The sequence below is a fragment of the Cetorhinus maximus genome, chromosome 6 (genome assembly GCF_964194155.1).
Source record: "Cetorhinus maximus chromosome 6, sCetMax3.hap1.1, whole genome shotgun sequence".
Classification (NCBI taxonomy): Eukaryota; Metazoa; Chordata; class Chondrichthyes; order Lamniformes; family Cetorhinidae; genus Cetorhinus; species Cetorhinus maximus.
In genome coordinates, this window is record NC_135884.1 from 102480489 (window position 1) to 102497252 (window position 16764).

Below are 16764 nucleotides of genomic sequence, written 5' to 3' on the forward strand. Positions count from 1 at the left end.
ATATTGAATGTTGCCCCTTGCTTTGTACAGCAATCTCTGCTATTATATAATTGACTAATCACTTTGTTGAAGAGCTGTGATTGATGATGAATCTGCAGTTTAAGGTCCAAACACAGTAGCAGGGAACAGGTTTATTCATTTTCATTAGTTTACTCTGACATGCATAGTCAGATTAGAGGTGGTGGTAAAATAAAAAGGTTTTTCTCATCATCACTATTTTTTGAGGTAGTGAATCAGTTGCCACACATATTGAAGAGGACTTTTCTGGCTGCTGATCTCTGCAATTGATCATGATAATTTGCTGCAAATAACAACTTTTGTAGCCTAAATTTATAGAAGGGTGTTATTTTAAGGACTGTGGTAACTTGTTTATAAAAGTAACGCAGTTGGAAAATCTAGGCTAGAAAACCTTTACCCGATAGAGGGAAACCAGCCTGAACCACGAAGAAAAAGAGCTTGTGAGACAACTTGAGGTGTATTAAACCACAGGGGCTGAGGCACTGCTAGGACTCAACAAGAATAACATTGCTGCTCATGTACAGAAAAAGCAAGACAGGAAAACCCTGCAAATGCTGAAAACCTGAAGCTGAGACAAAAACTGCTGCCAGCATTCAACGAGTCTGCCAGCATCTGTGGAGAGACCAGACAGGTTAACTTTTCTGGTGAGGGCCTTTTTTCACAACTGATGTTGCCCATTGCTGTTGCTCATGAAGGATCAGCAGCTGAAACATTAATTCGCCTTGTCTCTCCACTGATGCTGACTGACTTCCTGAGTGCTTCTAACGTTTCCTGAACACTGGGCAGAGCTAAATGCACGGTGGTAAAGAAGGGTCTCTGGAAAGTATTTGAAAAAGGAAGTGAGGGGGGGGTGGCGGGGGTCAAGATGGGTAGATTTAGAAAGGGAATTTCAGATAGCTGGGGGCATGGTGCTGGTGAGATGCATACTTAATGGCCAGGAGAGGTGATGTAGACACAGCATGGTAGAAAGGACAATTAGCTGGGGAAGATCGCTGAGGTAAGTGGGACAAAGCCATGGAGTGATTTTCAAATCGAGGACAAATATGTAAAATCAATCCAGCGTGTACTCTGAATTACACGAAAGTGAAGACGAGCTTAAAAATCAAATCCAATTCCGCGCCAACAAAATACTATCTGTGGCTAATTGAAACAACATAAATGTTTAAAACACAGTTGGTGCTGTTCTGGAATCCTTTTTCTTAGGCCCTGGGCATTGGCTTTGTTTTATCGAAAACGTAAGCTATCTTTTTTCCCTCTTAACATATACTACACTCTGATCAGATTATTACTGCTCAGTGATTGACCACTCCTTTCAGATCCAAGGACAGATAATTGATGTTGTGCATTAACTGTAGGGGAAGAAAAAAATAACCTTGATGTGAAAATCTGACCTTGCGTTGTAATCAAATGTTATTCCAATGTTTGTTGTGCTGAGACTTGGAGGCAGCATGGTCTTACAGCACCACCTTGTGGTGCTTTTGCTGCTATGGCAAAAAGAAATGGCATTTCATCATAATGTATAGGATGGGCTGATTTTCTTCTCTTCTGCTTGGGTGCAAGTCAGGCAGAAAGCACCTTCAGTACGCTACACTTGATGTGATCTGAACTCGCCCATATCAGTAGCCTAGGGCTTGACCCTGAACACAGGTTAGAAACTCACCCACCAGCCCAGAGAGATTTTTCAGTCAGCTTTAAAGCAAAAAGATGGCACTTTTTTCCCGATCTTCACAGTCTTTGTGTCGACCGTGCGGATGGCCTCCATTCTGAGTGGAGTAGAGTATAGTACCTAATGCCTAGTTCAAAGGGACAGATGCAGTGTCACTTTAGCAGTCTCATTTTTTTTTGCTTTGTACCTGAGTACATAATGTTTCTCAAGAACAAAGCAGAGGAAAAATTATCTCCTTTTATAATTCTCAACCAATGTACTCCTCATAGAATTCTCCATTACTCCAATCCTGGCCTCTTCTCCATATCCTATTTCTTTCGCCCCAACATTGGCAGTCAGGCTTTCAGCCATCTAGGCCTTAAGTTCTAGACTTCCCTCCCCAAACATTTTCAACGCTCCTCCTCTCCCCCTTTAGACTGCAGCTTAAAACCCACCTCTTTGGCCAAACATTTGGTAACCTGTTCTAATGTCCACTTCTTTATCTGTGTCAATTTTTGTTTGATTATACTCCTGCGATGTGCCTTGGGATATTTCACTAGGTTAATTATGCCATATGAATGCACGTTGTTGTTGCATTATTCTTCTTTACTGAAACAGTTCTGGTATTACCCAGGGTAACTAAGGACAGAGCGACTGAACACGTAGAGAAATTTGACCTGATTACAAACTCTTATTGGCTCTCTAAAGGATAGGTCCTGTCTAATGAACCTAATTGAATTTTTTGAGGAAGCAACTAAAGTAGTATACAGGGGTATGTAGTTTATATGGACTTCCAGAAAGTATATGATAACGTTCCACATAAAAGACATTTAGGTAAAATTAAAAGCTCATGGAATTGAAGGAAAATTATTGATTTGGTTCGGTGGTAGAAGAGAGAGAGTAGGGATAAAGGGTGTGTATTCTAATTGAAAGAAAGTGACGAGTGGTTTCTTGAAAGGATCTGTGCTACACCTTCAGCGATTTACTTCATTTATTAATGACTTGGTTAAGACAGTGTAGTGCCATATATTCAAGTTTGTTGACAAGATTGGTGTGTATAGTAAGTAGTGTAGACAGGAGCATAAAGTTACAGAAACATTATTGGATTAAGTGAGTGGGAATATCTGTGGCAAATGGATTTTGATGTAGTTAAAGTGTGAGCTCATCCATTCTGGTCCAAAAAAAGGATACATCTGAGTATTTTTTAAATGGTGAAAAGCTAGGAAGAGTGGAGGCCCAAAGAGGTTATGGGTCCTTATACTCAGATCACTATAAAGTAGAAGTCAAAAAGGCTAATGGAACGTTAGTCTTTTTAACTTGAGGGAAAAAATAAAGGGGAGGAAATAGAAAGCCCTGTTTAGACCAGATTTAGAATACTGTGTACTGTCCTGGGCAGTAGATTTTAGGAAGAACGTGTTGACCTTGGGAGGAATGTAGTGCAGATTCACCAGAATATCACTGAGGCTCCAAAGATTAGATTATGAGGAGAGATTACAGAAATTAGGTTTGCATTCCCTGCATTGTAGAAGGTTGAAGGGTAATTTCATTGAGGATTTGAGGATTTTGAAAGGAATTGATACTGTAGATAGAGAGAAACTTTTTCTGCTGACAGGGGAGTTTAGGACAAGGGAACATGTCTTAACCTGAAAGCCAAGCGAACCAGAGAGAAGTTAGACAATGCTTCATCACACAAAGGGTGGTGAAAGTGTGGACCTCTCTCCCACAGAAATCAGTCGATGCTAAATCAATTAATAATTTTAAATCTGAGACTGATAGATTATTGCTAGCCAAGAGCTTATACAAGAGAGTGTGGGGCCAAAGTAGGTGGATAGCATTAAAATGCAGATCAACCATATTCTCATTGAATGATGGAACATGGTGAAGGGGCTGAGCAGCCTACTTTTGTTCCTGTTCTCGGGTTTTGGATTTTTTAATGCCCTTACATGTTTTATGGAATGATTCCATAATCACAGCCCATAAATTATGATTAGAAACAAAAGGAGTTCAAATTCGAAGATTTGAGAAAATTTTGATGTCCAGTACCGTGATTTCCTTTCCTACACTGAATAGTCTTCATCATAGAATGATTCCAGCAGAGGAGGAGGCCACTCAGCCTGTCATGTCAATGCTGGCTCCCTGTAAAAACTACTCGGTGAGTCCCACTCCTCTGCCATTTCCCCATAGCCTTGCAATTATTTTTCCTATTCAGATTATTATCCATTTCCCTTTTGAAAGCCACAATTGAATCTGTCTCCATCACACCCTCGGGCAGTGCATTCCAAACCCCCACCACTTGCTGCATTAAAAACTTAATCTACATAATTATCGATGTTTTTGTGATGATCAACATTGGTAGTTTACAGCCAGTACTGATTGCTACTCTAAGGCAGACTGTGAATGGGCATTTCATTTGTATAATGCAGCCAAGGTCTAGAGGCAGATATTAGGGCTGCCTAAGGACAACCAATCGCAATTTGAAGAAGCTTCCTTTATTGTATAAAATGTTACAAAGGAAGAATTGAGGGTCCTGGTGCAGCACTTTGCTTCTGGCGGGGGCAGCAGGTGGGATGACCCTCACTTACCTGAAGCCTCAGCCTATCTCACTGACAACGTGTGGTGCAATTCCAAACAGGATCAATTTGCCTTTGCAGCCCCAATTGCACTCAGAGAGTTTTGGAGTACTGCAAACCCAGATCTTTTGAAGGTATTCTAAAAAAGAGATTTAAAAAAAAATGAAATTGGAGCAAATTCATTTTCTAAAACAAGATGACACCCTGGATAATATTTGAACAGACACATGAGCTGATTTAATGTAAGGAGAGCTTGAAGCAAAATGTAACAAAATGACACCTACTGTCCATCCATAGAGTTTGGTTTCATTAATCAGGAGCTTTCACTGTATAATGCAGTGTAAGTTTATTTTATTCTCCTTGCCTCCTTTTCCTGAAGACACTGATGTTCGGTCTGGGTAACTAGGGTCCCCTGTAGACGACTCCCATCTAGGAGTGTACTGTGGCTCGAATTGATCTTTATCTCATCAGATTCGCTCTCAATGTCTAGCACTAATGAGGATCAGCAGTGAGAACCCTGGCGGTTTTCTGTGCCCCTCTTCCCAGGCCTCGAGGTGCTGAGACCAGTTGTAAGGCCTTGATTTTTCCCTGGCTGGAATAAGCCCACTCAGCTGTGGCTGGCCATGAGTTGCCATTCTTGTAACTCAGCTACCCATGGACCTAATTAGGGGTGCGCGGTGAAGAATTTGTCCTGGATTCATTGTCCTGCATGCTGTGAGTGAATCATTTGGGCAGTTCATATTTGGCAGTGTTGGTGATGCGCAAGAAATATTTTGAAGCAAGAAACAAAATCTGACAACAAAATCCTTTCAGTGTCTGTTTTACAATGTTACTCTTGGCGGGGGGGTGCCTTCTTAGTCATTTGGTCATTCATAGCTTTGCTTTCATTAATGTTGCACACTCTTTCTTTAAATTTCAGGGGAAAGAAGAGTTTGAGAAAACTCAGAAGGAGCTGTTGGAGAAGGAGAATATCATAAGGCAAGGCAAAGCTCAGCTAGAGCAGCAGCAGGTGAGAGCAGATTTCACAATGCTGTGGAGAGCAGGATTTGAGTACTCATTTAATAATGACACATTTTGCACATTGTGAAGGTGTTGAAGCCCCTACAGATATCGAGAACAATAGTGCAGACGTCCCTCTGGACTGGGCTGTGTGCTCAGCTGCACCAGGAGAGAGTTGGGACCCTCACAAGTCAGACTGAAGCAGGCTAAGGCAGGGAAAGGCTAATGTCCTGACTTCCTACCCATTACGTACTCAGGGAGGATTGTTGTATCGAACTAATTTACCCCATCAATTGATTCAAGAGCTGCTGTTTTAATCACCCACCTTTGGGCTTTGGTTGATTTCAAAGAGAGCTCCTGTCTTATCCAGGTTTTCTCCTTGAGGTTAAGAATCGGACCACATCACTGTGAAAAATTGTTTTTGAGGAGAGAAAATGTCTTAGTGAACCGTTTATCCTTATCAGATGCTGTCATGATGTGAAAATACTGATTGGGTTTTTGGAGTTGTAAATCAGTTATTTTTATCTTTGTGTCAGTTTGCAAAACGTTAACCAGTGCAGAACTGAGTCATCTAGAAAATAAAACTGCCTGCATTGATCCCTGGTCTCTGCTGATCTGAACTAGGGCTATGCGAGGGGTGCATTATTAGGTGTGGGTGCTGTTGCTACAGGAAATATGGGTGCTAGAATTGGCATAGCCCTCCTAGACAAAGGAGGAACACTTCCCCCTTCTGATTAGTATGGAGAAAATCTATTGTTTTGTCTCCTTCAGTTGCATGTTTTTAAAAAATTTTTTTCCTGGATGTGGACATTGCTGGCAAGGCCAGCATTTGTTTTCCATCCTAGTTGCCCTTGAACTGGTTTTGTGAAAGGAAAATCAAATTTAACAATTTATTGGAGTTCTTTGAAGAAGTAACATGTGTTGTGGATAAAGGGGAACCGGTGGATGTACTGTACTTAGACTTCCAGAAGGCATTTGATAAAGTGCCACATCAAAGGTTATCACGGAAAATAAAAGCTCATGGTATAGGGGGTAATATATTGGCATGGATAGAAGATTGACTAGCTAACAGTAAATGAAGCGCAGGCATAAATGGGTCACTTTCTGATTGGCAGGATGTGACGAGCGGTGTGCCACAGGGATCAGTGTTGGGGCCTCAAACTCTTTACAATTTATATAAATGATTTGGATCAAGGGACTGAGGGTATGGTTGCTAAATTTGCTGATGACACAAAGATAGGTATGAAAGTAAATTGTGACGACATAAGAAGGCTACAAAATGATATAGATAGGTGAGTAGGCAAAGATCTGGCAGATGGAGTATAATGTGGCAACATGTGAGGTTGTCCATTTTGCAGGATGATTAAATGAGAAGCATATCATCTAAATGGTGAGAGATTGCAGAGTTCTGAGATGCAGAGGAATCTGGGTGTCCTAGTGCGTGGATCACAAAAGACTAGTATGCAGGTGCAACAAGTGATTAGCAAAGCTGATAGAATGTTATAGTTTATTGTGAGGTGAATTGAATACAAGAGCTGGGAGGTTATGTTTCAGTTATACTGGACATTAGTAAGGCCACATCTGGAGTACTCTGTACAGTATTGGTTTCCTTATTTAAAGAAAGATGTTAATATGTTGGAAGCAGTTCCGAGAAGGTTTACTAGATTTATACCTGGAACAGGTGGGTTGTCTTATGAGGAAAGGTTGGACAGGCTAGGCTTGTATCTGCTGGAGTTTAGAAGAGTAAGAGACAACTTGATTGAAACAATTCCTGAAGCAAATTGACAGGGTGGGTGTGGAAAAGATGTTTCCTCTTGTGGGAGAATCTAGAACTAGAGGGTCACGGTTTAAAAATAAGGGGTCACCCATTTAAGACAGAGATGAGGAAAAAATTTTGTTGAGGTTTGAGACTTTGGAATTCTCTTTGACAAAATGTGGTTGAGGCAGATTCTTTGAATGTCTTTAAGGCAGAGGAGATTGCTTCTTGATAAGCAAGGGGGTGAAAGATTACCGGGGGTTGGCAGGAATGTGGAGTTGATCAGCCATGATTTTATTGAATGGCGGGGCAGGCTCGAGGGGCCAAATGGCCTACTCCTCTTAATTTAATTTGTATGTAACTGAGTGGCTTGCTAGGCCATTTCAGAGGGCAATTAAGAGTCAACCACATTGCTGTGGGTCTGGAGTTATATGTAGGCCAGACCAGGTAGGATTTGCAGATTTCCTTCCATAAAGGAAGATTAGTGAACCAGGTGGGTTTTTGCAACAATCTATGATGGTTGTCATGGTTACCATCACTGAGATTAGCTTTATATTCCAGATTTATTCATTGAGTTCAAATTGTTCCAGCTGTTATGGTGGGATTTGAACCCATGTCCCCAGAGCACCAACCTGGGCCTCTGGATCACTAGTCCAGTGACATTACCACTGCACCACTGTCTCATTGATAGTTTTAGAATAGTACATGAAGAGTGGGAAACTGGAAGAAATCATGACATAGCAACACCTGTAATACTTTACTCCAGCTTCAGCTGGTGCTTTCCTCAGCACACCACACGAATGTTTCAAGCTTCACAATGTGTAAGGGAGGATTTCCTCAGTGTGTGCCTCTTGTCCATTGGGAGCTTACATCCTGAAATTACAGCTGAGCCCCTCATAATTTTCCATCCATTAATTGATGGACACCTGTGATTTTTCAATAACAATTCCTCATGGGAGCGAGCTTTCATACAAATTGGCCCCACGGTGTCTGCAGCACTCTGACCCATAGAAATGAAACAACACAGTGGTGGGCCAGCAGTGTTTGGAGCTGAGACTGTTCCAAGCGTTTAATATTGTCTGAAAATTCTCAATTTCATGTGATAAGTGCCTTTTCAAGGTAACAGTAGCCTGAGAAAGGATTGCTGACATTTGTTTATTGCTTTTCCTCTACAGGTTAAACAATTTGAGCGCCTTGAACAAGAAGTAACAAGACCTATTGAGAATGACCTCTCAAACTGGACCCCAACGCACCAATATGGGCAGGTTAAGAGCAAGCTGAGCCCCTCGGACAAGCAGCTCCTTTTGTTTTACTCAGAACAGTGTGAGCTGAATATTACCACATTAATCAATGCCATCGATGCCTTCTTCACATCCATTCACACCAACCAACCTCCTAAAATCTTTGTGGCTCACAGCAAGTTTGTCATTCTCAGCGCGCACAAGTTGGTGTTCATCGGGGACACGCTCTCCCGCCAGGCTAAGTCGCAAGAGGTTCGCAATAAAGTCACACACTACAGTAACCTCCTTTGTGAGATGCTTAAACATATTGTCATCACAACCAAGACAGCAGCCTTGCAATACCCATCTGGCTCTGCCGCCAAAGAGATGATGGACAGAGTCACTGAACTGTCCCACTGTACGCATCAGTTCAAGATAGTGCTAGGACAGTTAGCAGCAATGTAAGGATGCAGATAAAACTGCATCTTAAGACTGAAAGAATTGACAGCTGTAAATGGATTATTGTAAATATTGTCCTGGAGATACCCATACAGGGAAAAGTGCTTTTTCTTTTGGTGAGATTGTGCCATTTCTTATTAATCAGAAAGGTATTTAAATTCTAAACAAGGTAGTAGCTCCTTTTTTTCTCTTTTAGAAGTTCTTTTCAATGTTGTGTTCTATAATATGAAATGGAAATAATTATTTTCATTGTTGATTTTAAATCATGGACATGTGGGTTCTATTTTAAAAATTCATTAAAAGTGAGTGGAGGATTATTGGAACATTAAAAATAGATGGAAAGCAATTTTCTACTGTGACAATTAACTAAGTCACTTTTTCATTGTCATGAGGCTGTTTTAATTGATGAAATGTCTCTGCTGATTTAAGAGTTCTAATTCTGTTTAACACATCATTAATGTCCTCTCGATGGAGGGTCATAGAAGATGAGGAGCTAACAGGTACAGCAGATGGCGAACTTATCCCTTCGAATTTCATTATATGTTTAAACAAAATAAATGATATTAATGTTTTCTGGACGGTTTGAACCATACCTCACTTGGGCACTATGCTTTCCATTGCATTTCAATATTATCCATTTTTGCCAGCCCACTGCAGAAAATGCAAATGAATTGGTGCCTTGACATTATTAAAAGCTTCTGCTGGTGAACAGAGCTAAAGTCATTTGCAGCTTCTTTTCACAATGGATCTCATGGTGTGGGGAAGCAAAAAGAAAACTGACTTAATAGTGATATTTTAGTGACCTATTTAAGTTTGTGTTTTTTTATATACGAAGGTGTATAAAAAAAAATTGAGTTTAACATTTGCTATAATTATATTTGCAAAAATAATATGTTGAACAGACCAAGTCGGGTTTCAGCTGAAACAATGACTGGAAAAGTGTGAGAACTTCATTTGAACCTTTTAACCAAAGACTGCCTAAGGGCATCAGTCTCGACCAGTGTTGTTGGAGCTGTGATATTACATCAACTCGCTTCAGAGCTGACGGCCTTTGATCAGTCAATGACTGGAGTCCATAATCTTTTACATCCAATAGTTAGTATCCCCTTTACATTGCAGAAGAATTGCTGACAATTGCAGCCATTTGGGTCCAACCTTCTTAAATGAGGTTTGTTGGATCATCCATTAAGCTTTACTTATCCAATCTGCATGTGGCAACACCTTGCACACTCCAGATTTTTTTTTTTATATATAGAAAATTTTATGTATGTTTGAAATTTAAATGGCTGATATTTGACTTGATTGGAGGGCTATAACCCTATAAGAAATGTATCTTTGTATATGTCTGCACATTATATGAATATGAGCAACTGTGTTTGACAAATTCTGGTCAAAGACTCTTAATCTCGCTTTCGTGAAAATTAGAATTCTGTAGCCAGTTTCTTCTCAACGGATGGTCAGGCGCTGTGACTATGCGTGTTGTGTACTGACCTGTAAAAGATTGCGTGGACTGAAGAGAACAATTTGACACAGCGCCGCTTGAGTAAGTTAATCAGTTAGAAATTAGCGCCCATAAGTGTATATGTTAAAAGTAATCCAAATTATGGGTTAAAGAATTGCAATGTAAAAGGGGTGAAAGTGATCCTGACATTAATATTCATAATTGGAGCTTTTACAGTCATGCTAGAAATCCCCTGATAGCCTAAAAATTATTTTGTATTTTATCCTTTTATTTTGTTTCTGGTCTTAACATTATGGTGAAAGACTACTGTAAATGTGATGTATTCTTTACAATGCATACTGGTTCATATCTATAAAAATTTTTATTTCTCTTGCACGGTGGTTGGTTTAGGGTGGCTGTTGACTTTTGTATTATATTCAACTGGATTTATTTTTAATTATTAAACAGGCTTAAGAACCATTAAAATGAGTTGTGTGTTTGTGGCTTCAACAGACAAAACTGTCCTAGGAAACAAATTTTCCGACTGCCCTTTTGGAAATGCCATTAAATTTGCGATCCATTTTGAACGTTAGGCCGGTGCTGGTTTTGTTTGGTGTTTGGAGGCACTCCAGGCACCGTTCTTTAGCACCAAACTTGAGACCATCCAAGGTCTAAGAATTTCAGCTTCCAAACAGAAAGCTCCGAACGTTGCCTTAAACAAGTGACCTTAGTGGGGGGAGGAATACTCTGCCTCTGGCCTGCTCGAGAAGCCACAGCATTTATGAGGCTGGTCCAGTTCAGTTTCTGGTTAGTGGTGACCCACCCAGGATGGTGGGAGACTCGGGGGGATGGTAATGCCGTTAGATGTCGACAGGAGATGATTATACTGTCTTGTGACATACTTCCAATACAATGAATTATTTTAAAATGCTGTGACTATTACTAAGCAGGCATTGATGATGATGCTGAGAGTGTGACCTGCTTTGCGGATAAGTTGCTGTACAATTGCATTGTGGCTACAGGTCAGATGAAGGTGAATCTGAGTGAAATCTCATTTCACAGTAAATGCCTAATTGCAAATTAAATTACCTGTAAGGCTAAGTGGGATGATAGATTTAAGGATTTGATTTTTAATAGTGAGCCTTTAGTTTACTTACAGGTTCACCTTATTGGACTTTGAATTCCCTTCCTGTACAAACTAAGAAGGTAAATAATATTGTCGTGTGTTGAACATTGTGTGTATTAACTTACCAAATGGAGCAAAAAATAAAAACATGGAAATCCTCAGACACCTGACACTACAAGTTTTATTGATCAAGAGCTAGTTACTCTTTAAAATATGGCTCCTCCTTGACAGCGACTGTAAGAACCAAGAGAGACAGGACAGCTGCTGGGGTTAATTTTTCTCCCTCTTTGTGAGGAAGCGCCTGGCCTGAGATATTATCTGGTGGAATATTGAGTACTAATACCAATTAAAATTTCATGTGCAAATCAGCCATTGTGTAATTTCAGGGCCCTGGTCTTTGAAGCTCTTCCTTATGTTTATCAATACAGGCATCGGAACAGAATGCAACCTGCCAAGGAACGCCAGGATGTGAGTTCACGTGGGTACGCGTGTGACCCGACCGAGCGTAAAATGATGCGCGATGACATCGGGCGAGCGTCCCGACATCGTCGCACACTCGCGCGATATTTCGGTTGGCAGCACCCGCCGACAATTAAAAGGCCCGTTAAGGCCATTAACTAATCAATTAAAATACGCTTTTTGCTGCCCACCCACCCTTACGGTTGGCGGGCAGATGAAAAGGCCAAGCGGCCTTTGCACTTTTTTGGAAATCTCATCCACGGGCGGGATGAGGTTTCCAAAAACAAAAATAAAATAAGAACTTTAATTTTTCATTAATAACATGTCCCTGCTCATGTGACAGTCACATGAGGGAACATGTCTCATTACATTTTTATTTTAAATTTTTTTTTCATATATCTTCATCTCTGCCTCAGGGATTATCAGGGAGTAGCTCGTACTCCTCCCCCTGCCTGCACAGGCAGCACTGAGCACTGCTGCTCCCGTTTCAGGCTGGGCGGGCCTTAATTGGCTCGCCCAGTGTGAAATTGCCTTCCGGACCTGATCGCGGGCGGCTTCCTGGCCGCTCCCGCCGAGTCCGCACGTCGAGGGAAAAATTCTGCCCATGATTTTCCTCACATTGTGAACAAGGGGCTCCCACAAAGAAAATGTCATCGATGGTAATACCGACTGTGCAGTTTGAAATGCAAGTCGGCATTTACTCCAGTGGAAATAGAAATCGGGAGAGACGCAAAACAGGCCGCAGACTCACTGTCACATGCTTTGGAATACTTAGTGGGTCATGTAGTCATTTGCTAATTATTGCTCAAAGCCAAGGTTACCCTCGCCCTGTGCGTACCAACCTCCTATGCACCACTATTGGACAGTCACAAAATAGGATGCCTGCGAGCAACTTGAGCTGCTTGCTGGGCTGGGAACTGCTAGAGAGAGAGAGAGAGCATGAAATAGAAGAGAAAGGAATGCGCAGGGCACAATGTTGGAGAGTCAACACCACTGCCAGGATATATTGGAAAATGAGAGGAGTAGGTGCACCGATAGCCACTGACTATGTGGAAGATCCTGATAGCAGATCCAGGGGAGGGAGACTCAAAATGTGGCCACAAATCTTCAAAAAAAAAACCCAACCCTACCAACACCTGTAACAACCTGTAGGTAATTGAATTCGAACAGAGAGTGGGCACTGGAAAATTGAATTAAATGGTAAAAAGTGAACTAATTCAAGAAACAAAATTTAAATACTATATGCAAGATATTTTGGGACTGTAATTTAATGATTTTTCAAAATTAATACAGTTTTATGTTCAGTAATAGTCTTACTTTCATTTTATTTAATGAACACCATCTTGTGCAGTAATGTATTAATGATCTATGTAATAGACTTTAAAATATAAATGGTGCATGTAATATATTAATCTGATATTAATGTCACATGTAATAAAACATTAATGAGTAATAGTTTATCACTTCTGTACAATGTAGTTCCTGTAGATGGCAGCAGAGAATACAAATTCTTAGTTGTTTTGCTCAGCTGTGGCCTGTTGAATGACAATTTCATGTGATTTAGGATTTAACCCATCCACTAGCTGTCCTTCACACTTTTCTCTGCTGCCAGATAACTTCTAATAATGTTGACACGTTATTTCAAGCGATCTTTTTTAAAATAGATAAAATGCAGCAAACTTGTTTTTCTCTTGTTATTCCTACATCTAAGCCTGTCATTCCATTTCTCTCTCTATGGTATGCCCAGCCTGTATAGAGCTATTGTACTTGTTTCTCACTCATTTAATTAATGCCTCTCAATATAATTACCTGAGTTTGAACTGGCAAACATCGGATGTTGTGAATGAATAGATTTCCTTATAATGGCAAGTCCAGGTCTGGATACATCAGCAGGAACTATTTATTGGTAAGCTATGTCTGATTAATGAGAAAGGAAGGAGACATTCAGACATTACAGGTGTAAGAGCCACATGACTGCTTCCAAGGAACTGAGGACACCTCATCAAGGAGACAAAATAGTAAATAAAGTAGAAGAGATTTGATTTATGATATTTTAAATGGTAGGATGTGGGGCAGTGTGGTTGGTGGGGGGAACGGGGCGGGTGGAGGATGGGGGGAGGGTAAAGAGTTCAAATTGGTAAAAGGATAAGCCATTGAAAACAAAAACATGCTGGAAATACTCAAAAGTCAGGCAGCATTTGTGGAGAGAAACAGGGTCAACGTTTCAGGCCTATGACCTTTCGCCAACAATAAGAAAAATGTAAACGTTTTAAGTTAAACCAGTGAGAAGGGCACAAGGAACAGGAAGAGCAAAAGGTAATGTCTGTGATAGGCAGGGCAGATTAACTAACCAAAAGATTTCATGATGCAAAAGCCATAGAGAATGGTAGTGGGTATTGTTGTGAAACCATGCTTCATTAAAAATGACTTTATGAATTTACTGGCTGGAAACAAATAATTGAATGTTTTTTATGAAAAGATGAAAGCCACATTCCAAGGATTCGAAACCACAGTCAAAGATGGCTGCACATTTGGATCACTGTACCTCCTACATACCAAGGCCATTAAGTGGAGCCAACCTGTCTGCAAAGCCTCACAGGAACAATTGCCTTGAAGGAGTATGTCAGTATGCCAATCTACGTTTGGTGTCCCCATTGTAGAGAATACAGTATAGTAAATTGAAAGAATTACAAGCAAAGTATTATTTCACTCGGAAGGAGTGTTTGGAGCCTTGGATGTTAAATGGGAGGAGGCGAAAGGACAGGTATTACATTTCATGTGCTTGCATGGAAAAGTGCCTCTGGGAAGGAATGGGTGTTGGGGTGACTGAGGAATGAACTAGGGTGTCATGGAGGGAATGATCCCTTTGGAATGCTGAAAGGGGAGGGCAGGAGATGATGTCTTTGGTGGTGGCATCATGATGGAGCTGGAAAAAATGGCAGAGGATGATCCGTTGAAAACAGAGGCTGTTGGGGTGGAAGGTGAGGATGAGAGGAATAGATTCTATTACTCTGTGAAATCCATTCAGATAACTATCTAGCCATTCACGCTTCATCTGGACTTTTGTCCCTTTATTATACCTATTGCCACATTCTTTGGGTTTTGCATCATGAAACCTTTTGGTAGTTAATCTCTCCTGCCTTCCATCCTATCACAAGCCTTCCCTTTTGTTCTTCCTCCCCCTACCCCATTCTACTGACTTAAAAGCTCTTACATTCCTATCTTCAGTTCTGATGTAAGGTCATCGACCTGAGACATTTACTGTCTCTTTTTACAGATGCTGCCTGACCTGAGTATTTGCAGCATTTTTTGTTTTTATTTCAGGTTTCCAGCATCCAGAGTATTTTTTTGCATTTATGTTGGTAAAAGGCATATTTTGGTATGATGTTAGAGAATTATTTGCATAAAGTGTGATCGAGACATTTCTGAGCAGCATAGTGGAGACAATAAGCCTGGAATCATCTAAGCAACAATTGCAGGCTGCAGTGAGTGAAAGATGAATTGAGATGCAGTGATTTTGCTACCTCTGTACCTATCTTATGATGTGATTAAATCCTTTTAACCAATTTTACATATGTCCTGTTTTCATGATCTGAGGCAAGAGGGGCAGAGTAAATATTTCTAATGTTCAGGTGCACCCACTGCCATTCAGATATCTCTAGATACAGCCTCCTGCATGGGCATTTTTTCAGATAAAAATGCTTGCCTGGACTTTGCTGTACTAATAACAGGGTGGCTGTCAGCACTTGACATTACTACTATGTTAAATTGAGAGCAACTCATGCTGTCTGCACATGCACGGTTAAACATGGAAATCTGCAAGTTGCTGTTGGCTCCTCCTTGGGCTGCATTGCTACCGTCTTCACTGGTGGAATCTGCACATTAATCACTAACATAATGTCAACTTGGGCTAATTATCTGCTATTCTTTCTCTCTCTCTCTCAAGATGCATGGAAAACTTAGAGTTTGTAGAATTAGGAGTAACTTGAGTTTTTAATGGTGTAATAAGTGATTCGTCCTGGTCAGAAATCTCTCTGGCCCTGACTATTTTATTTTATAAGTGTGGGGTCTCATTCCCTCGGAAGATGATCAATGTTGCAGATTTTTAAAAGAATAAAAATTAATCTTTATAAAGTTTTTCTGTCTTTCTATTTAATGTTCTGTCCTAATCCCGTGTGTATATCCCAATCTTTGTTTTGTTTCTTGTATGATGGTTTAAATGTGATTTATATTTCCTGTTCTTTTACTTCATGCTTTGCAATCTGCTTGTCTCGATGAGGAATCTTCAATCTGATGTGTTGAGAAGCCTCTGTGATGCTTGCCATGCTTACAAACACTTTTGATCACCTGGCACTGAATTCGAATGGACACCAGATGAGTGGAAGTCTCCGTGGAGATGACTGCGAAAAGCCTGTGGACAATTGCATGAGAGGTGAATGATAGAAGATGTTCCCTTACTGCTTAGAGAAAAATCCAGGTTATTGTCATTAATAGACTGAATAGCGAGACCTTTGTTCTTTCATTGCGAGGACCTCAGTTTAATTCTAGTTCCTGATAATTGGCTAAAGGTTTTTTTCTTGCTGCATTGCTCTGGAGCTCTATAGTCTGTAGTGGACATGATATAGCATTACTTGATCGGGTATCACTCAGAAAGGCAACAGGAATGCCTGTTATGCAGAGGTGTAAAGTCATGTAGGGAGTTTTATTTTGCATTTATTGCATGCAGTACCTGACCCAGGAATCCATTCTAGTTCTGAAGAAGTGGAACTGTCCAAACCCTAACACTGATAATCCATGACCAATGGATTTTGACTGCTCAGCAATATGTAATGCAGCAGTGGTTAAATACACGTCTGTGCTATGGGTTTGATCTGAAAATCTCTCCCTTCTGTTAAGTTACCTTTTGCATGCGGGTTCATATTTAACCGGTATGCAAGAAAGAAAGATTTGCAGTTATATACTGACTTTAATGACAACAAGGTGTCCTAAAGCCTTTTACAGGCAATGTAGTTACTGCGGTAATGTAGGAAACCTATGTAATGTAGCCAATTTGCACACAGCAAGCTCCTAC

The 16764-nt window shown here is 40.6% G+C and overlaps 1 protein-coding gene across 2 annotated transcripts in view; it reads left to right on the plus strand.

Moving 5' to 3' along the window:
- bcar1 (BCAR1 scaffold protein, Cas family member) overlaps positions 1-11397 on the plus strand; it is a 230884-nt gene extending 219487 nt beyond the window's left edge. For both annotated transcript variants that reach the window (XM_078544216.1, XM_078544215.1), the window contains exons 6-7: positions 5153-5242; positions 8164-11397. In XM_078544216.1, the coding sequence (XP_078400342.1) occupies positions 5153-5242; positions 8164-8673 (600 nt within the window). In that variant the 3' untranslated portion in view covers positions 8674-11397. The remainder of the gene's footprint in view (positions 1-5152; positions 5243-8163) is intronic.
- The last annotated feature ends 5367 nt before the right edge of the window (positions 11398-16764 follow it).